The sequence below is a fragment of the Caenorhabditis briggsae genome (assembly GCF_000004555.2).
Source record: "Caenorhabditis briggsae complete genome, chrV, whole genome shotgun sequence".
Classification (NCBI taxonomy): Eukaryota; Metazoa; Nematoda; class Chromadorea; order Rhabditida; family Rhabditidae; genus Caenorhabditis; species Caenorhabditis briggsae.
In genome coordinates, this window is record NC_013488.2 from 764,113 (window position 1) to 771,549 (window position 7,437).

The 7,437-nt window shown below is 36.8% G+C and overlaps 3 protein-coding genes across 3 annotated transcripts in view; all 3 read right to left on the reverse strand.

Moving 5' to 3' along the window:
* Positions 1–945: 945 nt before the first annotated feature.
* CBG11319 lies at positions 946–3,657 on the reverse strand (the record flags this gene model as incomplete). The annotated part of the gene is made up of 11 exons (XM_002635053.1): positions 946–1,048; positions 1,230–1,334; positions 1,382–1,488; positions 1,648–2,015; positions 2,059–2,212; positions 2,256–2,455; positions 2,517–2,632; positions 2,677–2,779; positions 2,832–3,305; positions 3,348–3,486; positions 3,532–3,657. The coding sequence occupies 11 exons, from the start codon at positions 3,655–3,657 to the stop codon at positions 946–948; spliced, it is 1,995 nt and encodes a 664-aa protein (XP_002635099.1).
* Positions 3,658–3,770: 113 nt separating this feature from the next.
* On the reverse strand, positions 3,771–5,334 carry CBG11318 (the record flags this gene model as incomplete). Its single annotated transcript, XM_045236540.1, has 7 exons — positions 3,771–3,870; positions 3,914–4,018; positions 4,062–4,291; positions 4,335–4,621; positions 4,810–5,104; positions 5,146–5,255; positions 5,304–5,334. 7 exons carry the CDS (start codon positions 5,332–5,334, stop codon positions 3,771–3,773), a joined length of 1,158 nt encoding a protein of 385 aa, XP_045094565.1.
* A 1,408-nt stretch (positions 5,335–6,742) lies between these two features.
* Positions 6,743–7,437, reverse strand: part of CBG11316 — a gene marked incomplete at both ends in the record, with an annotated part of 5,475 nt that continues 4,780 nt past the window's right edge. Inside the window, one exon of the mRNA XM_045236542.1 lies at positions 6,743–6,944. Within this exon, the coding sequence (XP_045094566.1) occupies positions 6,743–6,944 (202 nt within the window). The remainder of the gene's footprint in view (positions 6,945–7,437) is intronic.

Below are 7,437 nucleotides of genomic sequence, written 5' to 3' on the forward strand. Positions count from 1 at the left end.
CTAAACTGTCTGAATATCTCGCTCTAGAAACAAGTTATCAGCCGGCCCGTCATCTGCCCGGGCCGGCCCGCTTGCAACTATGGATTCAAGAAAATAAGAACGTGTTGTGAAACTTTTGAGACTTTGTAGTCAAAAATGCATACTTGTGGAAAAGATGGCCGGCCAGCGGGCCGGGCCGGGTCATGGCCGGGCTGAGATTTTTCTGAAAGCGGGCCGGGTCGGGCCGGAAAAAATTACACATGGCCGGCCCGCTTTTTGAAAATTTTGAAATTTTAGAGCGAATCATCATTTTTCAAGATGGTTTTTCTTCTTAGTGAATGAAAATCCACACTAGAGGCCGATACTGTCGACAAAAACTGTTTTGAAGTCGTAATTAGAAAAAAAAAGTTCCATCCTTGGCTGAATGAAGTTTGATTTTTTTTGCTAAAAATTCAATTAAATTGACTTTTTCGGAGGGTTGTATGCATTTGGATTAATATTCGTGCCATTATAAATATTTTGGCACATTCGAAAAATAAAATTTTCGAAAGGGTGTCTTAGGCGGGCCAAAAGTTTTGAGGCAAGCGGGCCGTCCCGGCCCGGCCCGGCCATCCACATGTATGCAAAAATGACTTCTTTTTGATTTTTTTCTAGAATTCTGTAGATTTACAAATGCGCTCTATTGAAAATCTATTTTTCATTTATTGTTAAAAACCAATGAGATACCGTAAACACTCTGATAGAAGGCCGCGCGAACTGCCAACTTTGAGCCCATGTATCTCGGCTCCTGTGAAAACTATAAAAAGTGATCAACTAATAAAATGTTTATCATAATATCAAAAATATTTTATCAGTTGATTACTTTTTGATATCTTTCAAACGAATTGAGATGACTAGGCTCAAAATTAGGAGTTCGGGTGATTTTCTATTAGTGTTAACAATAATTTTGAGATCAGACAAAAAAGATCAGTAAAGCCTGCGAAAAGATTTTTCCATGTTTCCCATGAAGAATTTGCGATAATTCTGGTAGTCGTTCAGTACCAATATATTGAATACGGATTGATCGTATCTGAAAAATTCAGATTAAGGCTTCCATTCGGTCGGAAAGTTTAACCGACCGCCGACCGAATCCGTGCATTAGCGCGTCAAGTGTTTGCGTACGTTGCATTGCGCGTCGTGAAATAAAATTCTGCGTACGCAAACACTCGTGTGTCGATTGGGTCGGCGGTCATGGAAGACTTCACACCAACCTGTAACAACCTGCCCACCAATCGAAATGGTTTCTATCAAATGTACATTTTAATTGAGCACCGGGTGGATTGATGCATTCATCAGTAAGAGAGCATAGCGTCCACCTGAAGAATATAGTTTTTTTATTACTTTTTCAGAATTACCATTTCACAATTTTCCTCGAATACTTTGTCTTTGGCACAAACAGTAATGTGGTCCCGACTTGATAATCACTTTCGAGTAGATCAAATGATTCAGTTGGAAAATAGTGGAGCAGTTCTAAAAGCATCAAACAATGAACTACACAAATCCTTATTAGTTTACCTAAATGCATCACTGCATAGTTAGTATGGCCAGCGTTTATGAAACTAAACATTGGGGAGAGTATCCATTAGATAGCCGGTAATCAGAAACTTCTTTGAAAGTTCTTCCAATCACATCCGAGTCAACCATCACACTGTGAGCATCGATCCACCAAATTATTGGAAAATCTCTCATGGCTTTTGCCATCACTAATCCCTTGAAATGATATCGTTTCCAGTTTGTCACATATTCTGGATACGGCGTGGCATTGAATTGACAGAATTCGAAATTAGGATCTGTTGGGAGCAAGTCGATGCCTTTTGAGCTGATATTGAGACCAAAAAGTACATATTTGTTGTATAGATAGTATTCTCGGATTGATGCTAAAGATTTCATAGCGTCGTCGAGATGATCTTCAGAGGCAGCAGATACAAAGACAACGTCGTCTTCGTTTTTGATAGAATCAGAGAGGCTTATGAGATTGTCAGCGTCTCCAATTAGTTCTGAAAATGTCTGGGTTCAAAATTTCAAAGTAGGCCATCTTACTTAAATCTTTCATAGTGTCCACAAACGAGCAATTGAACTTCACTCCATATGTTCCTGGTTTATGAGGGTCCGGATAACAAAAATTATAAGATTTCCCAGTTTTATTAGAAGTACACATGCAATCCGAGTGAGTATACAACTCGTCTAGTTCGTCCTAAATCGCGAAATTTCAATATTTTCGGCAATCAGAAACTTACGATGTTGGGTATTGGTTTTGTACAAATATAGGATATCATCATTTTTATATACAAAGTGCTTTTGGGTGTGGTTTGGAGGATCGGGAAGAATGAACGGAAGCGATAACCTACGACACTATTAAAAACCATAATTAGATGGGTATCTCTAAAGAAATCCAGAAGGTCGAGGATAGAGATAATAAGATATCCTGTTATATTGTCTTGAATAGCCATAACATATTATTTATTCGTTCTTCATTTTCACAAAAGAAGTTGCCAAACTTTTCATATAATTTTTTTTGGTCTCTTGGAAATCGTTGAGTAATAAAACGTTCAGAACCGTATCCCGACTTCCAGACGACTTGATGCATTCTTCGGTTAGTGAGCATAGAACCCACCTGAAAGAAAAATCGAGACTTCATACAAAATTTGAAGATCCGACCATTTCAAAAGTTTCCAAGTGTATTTTGTTTTGACTATGAAAAACGTTTCGAACTTAACTTTGTTGACGTCAACAGAGCTTGAAGGGAAAAATTGTATGAGGGCTGGAATTGGAATTTTCTAGATGTAGATAAAAATACCTAGTTTATAAGGTACCTGGATTTACAACTGCTGGATTTTTATTATCCGTCACTGATAATGAAGTCAATGGAGAATAATCTTCGGATGTTCTGTACTCCGATATCTCGTCAAACAAATTTTTTATAACATTTGGTTTCCTCATTGCAATATTGGAATCTATCCAGAAAAGAATTGGATAATCTCTAATCACTTCTGCCAGAATCAATCCTTTCAATTGCACAATCTTCAAATCATCCACAAATTTTGGATAGGGTGTAGTATCGAATCGTCGGAACTCAAAGTTCGGATTGTCCGGGATAGTATAGTTTGAACTCAAATCTAGGCCATAAAGTATAAATTTATGGTCCGGATAAAATTCTCGAACACATTTCAAAGAGCTCATGCTAAAATTGAAGTAGTCATCTGAAGTGACGGATACAAAGACCACGTGACTCTCGTTTCTTATTGCTTCAGAAACATTAAAGGCTTCTTGAGGAGCTTCTAGGAGATCTGAAACTAATTGGCTGAGGTAGAAACAGTTAGAAAGATTACCTAAACGTCCCAAGGTGTTCACCAAATCACAATTGAATTTCTTTCCGATTGAGGTGGCATTTCGAAAAATCCGATAGCAGAAATCATAGAATCTGTCGGCTGATTTACATTGGCAGCTGTTTAAGACTTCAGAGAAGTTCTGAAGAAGGCTCATTTTAGAATTAACCATAAATCCGAGACTTACATCTTTATTAGACACCAAACGAAGGAATATGAGAAACATAGAAAATCCGAATACTAGAGTTAAGACAAATGGTCTCCGTTGAATGATCTTTTTGAAATATCGATAATTTTTGGGTCGTTTATGCATAGTTTGGGAAGTTTAGCAAAGCAAGAAAAGAAGATTCTTGAAAAGGCAAAGGTGTTTTGTGTTGCTTGGTAACATTTTGGAATAGTTGATGAAGATGTTTGGTACAACAATCTTCAAGATGTCCTTGAAAACAGGTATCCCAATTTGGAGAAATACTTGTTATTATCCTGGAAACGGTTGAGTAGCAGAAGATTCAAAACCGATTGATCGAATCTGAAAATTCGATTGTATCTTGTAAAATTGTTTCCACTTTTACCGAAAACAATGAGCGAACTTGTTGTTTCTATCAGTGTCGAAGTGACAGGACACTTGAGCGCCTGGTGGATTCATACACGTTTTGTCGAGAGAGCACAGGACCCACCTGGAAAAGTTTGGTGGTCAAAAAATTGCTGAAAAAATTTTACCATTTCAAAACCTCCATCGTAAATTTCGTTTTAGCAAAAAATACTGCATTGGCGCCTAGCTGTGATCCGTGTTTCACATTTTTCAAAAGCGGAATGGAATTAGTGGGAAAGTATGTGAGAAGATCTGAAAATACGTTGAATCTTTTATACTTTTTCGGATTTATGGTACCTGGGAACAATACTGGAAAGTTGCTATGGCCAGTATAAACGAATGAGAAAACTGAAGAGGTCTGAAATTTGCTCATAAGATACTCTTTAATTTTATGAACTCACATTCTCAACTCCCCGTTTCTCCACAAAATCTCCCATTTCTTCTCGAAGTAGCTCTGTCAAATTTCCTTTCTCTACTCGAATATTCGCATCTAACCACCAAATATTTGAATATTCCTTCATAACTTCTGCGATAATCAATGATTTGAATCGATACTCCTTCCAATGAGTCACATAACTCGGGTATCCAGTTGTATTGAAAGTTCGAATTTCGAGATTTTTTAACTTGGATTGTATCCGTTTGATTTGATACGAGTACAAAGCCAGAGAGTATAAAATATATTTTCCAGCTGGATTGAACTTATAGAAGGAAGCAATAGATTCAATAGCTGCTTGATATGATTATCAGATGTTGCAGAAACGAAAACAATCTCAGAAGAATCCTTTTCAAAAGTTTTAAGGTCAACAAATGGTCCTGGGTTATTTACAAGACCTGAAAATATCAAATTTCATCATATCGAAATTTGGGGTAACTTACCAAGACTTTCTAGAATATTGAGATGTGAGCAATCGAACTTCTTTCCTATGGAAGTCTGATTCTGAGGATCCACATAACAAAAACTGTGGGGTTTTCCAGATTTTTCAGACTTGCAAACGCAATTTGTTGGGCTTTTGAGTTTTGTTTCCTGGGGAATAGGAGGTTTCGGAGAGGCCGATTTCGATGTGGTTTTCAGATTTTTTGATGTTTCTATCGGAGCCACGACAGACGGCGAGTTGACTTTTTCAAAACTGACTTTTTGGCTTTCAACCAAAGATGATAATTCATCAGTACTCTGAAGTTTGAAATTTGAATCAATAAAAATATCTAGATCACCTCAAAATACCGATTCTCGGAAGTATTAATAGAGAAAATGAATGCAACACAGCTTATAGTAAAAATCAATAGAACTATTGAAGGTTGAGATAATTTTGCGCAGTACCAATCTAAAATTTTCATTGTGATTTTTGAAATTTGTTCTGAGGAACACTTACAGAAACGGTTTAGAGTTGATTTGGATATCATTAGTGATCGAGCCCTCAAAACAAGAGTGAATACAAATAGACAACTCAAAAATACTAATGTTCTCTAGTTTTGGGAAAAAACAACAAAAAAACCAGATCTTTTCCCTTGGAGCATATTGAAGTTGCTATTCTTCAAAGCAAACATCAGTGTCGGAAGCGATGAATAATAGATCAATAATTCTTTTTTGTTGCCTAGACACTCCGAAAAGCATACTTGCGGACGGCCCCAAAGCGGGCCGTGGCGGGCTCTGTCATAGTNCTNGNGGCCAAATATGATACAGTGTCTTAAATACTATCATTTTGTAGTGCTCGTTGAGTTCTACCATATCTTATTTAGTTGATCAAAAAATATCAATCCTAGAAGAAACTATGGCAGGGCCTTCCACGGCCCGCTTTGGGCCCGTACGCAAGTATGCCGAAAAGGACATAAGACGAGTTTTTTTAGTCACAGTGTACCTAACCAAACATTGTTATTAACAGGTTTATTAACAAAACTGCAGTAAAACCTGTTTTAGAAGGGCCGACCCTTCTATTGTTGCAAGATACCTCCGGAGGGCCCTTCTATTACAAGGGCCTTTCTATTTTTTTGGCCATATTTTGGATAAAAGGTCGCATTGTTAGAATTGAAATCAAGATCAATATAATGATTTATTACATTTTGGAATAGTTGATGAACATGTTAATTACAATAAATTTCAGAAAAAAAGTCATAATGAGAAATTCAAGGGATCCTTGACAAAAGATATCCCAAACTGGAGATATACTTATTATGATCCTGGAAACGATCGAGTAGCAGAAGATTCAAAACGGATTGACCAAATCTGAAAATTCAGTTTTTCTTTTTATTCTTTTTTATTTTTACCAAAAACAATGAGCGAACTTATTGTTCCAATCAAACCATATAATTTCCATCCTCCACATCTCGAGTTGTGATATGAGCCTGAAATCAAATCATAAACAGAAGTTGCGATCTACAGAGATACCTGATTATATCCAGATCCGGTTTGATGAAGGGAAATCAAGAATCCACTCAAACAAATAGACAATATAAAAGCAAAAAATGCAGGTTTAGGCTGCTTAAATGTTATCCAATCTGAAGTTCTCATACCGAAGACGTTTTCGATGCGTTGAATGCGGCGTCTGATAAAACATTTGATAGCTGAATAATTGATTTTTTAGGTCACGTGGATCCATCAAAGTTCCACATGACGATCCAGAAAATTAGGACAAGCTCTAGTTAACTAGTTTTTTCAAAATGTGAAAAGATATTTTTGGGTCCTCTCTCTCGCTCTCTCTCTCTCTCTCTCTCTCTCTCTCTCTCTCTCGTTCTTTCTTTCGATAAACATACGACCAGGTATCTGAAAGCCTCGAAAATTCAGAATTTTTTATTTATACTACTTCTGAAAAATTTATCGAATAAATGTGCCATTCAAAGGAGTATAATATTTGTTATGGTCTTTATACTTGTTCAGCAATAAGAGATTTAAAACCGATTGATCATATCGGAAACAATTGGCAAAGTATTCCATTCTATTGGGTCCAAGATAACAGTCAAAGTTGGTTCCAGCTGGATGACTCATGCAATCTTCGTCGAGAGCACAGAGTACGAACCTAGAATCAATGAATCACGGTGAGCGGTCAAAGGCTCCGCGTCACTTCGAAACTGAAACACTTCGAAACCTGTCATTTTGAAACCGTGTTAATACAGTAGAATGGATTAAAGATTTGATTTCTTCCAAAAAAAAATGGTTTTGAATTTTCGAGTTCCAGAATGTTTTTTATCAAAAAAGGCATGTTTCGTCNAAAATTCATTTTATATAGTTTGGGACTTGGTGAAATCTACATCACCAATATCAAAAAAGATTTCAAGTATCTGGAAGTCCGCGTTTTCAATACATCCAGATATCCGGAATATGTTACTCATTGGATGACATATCGATTTAAGCCACTGATCCTTGCAGAAGTTATGACAGAGTTTACAAATATTTGGTGGATGGATGCACATATTGTGACGAAAAAGCCAAATATGATTGAGACTTTTTATAAGGAGCTGGAGGAGAGGACGAAAAAAAATGATACGGATATTGTGAGTTTCTTCTGAATA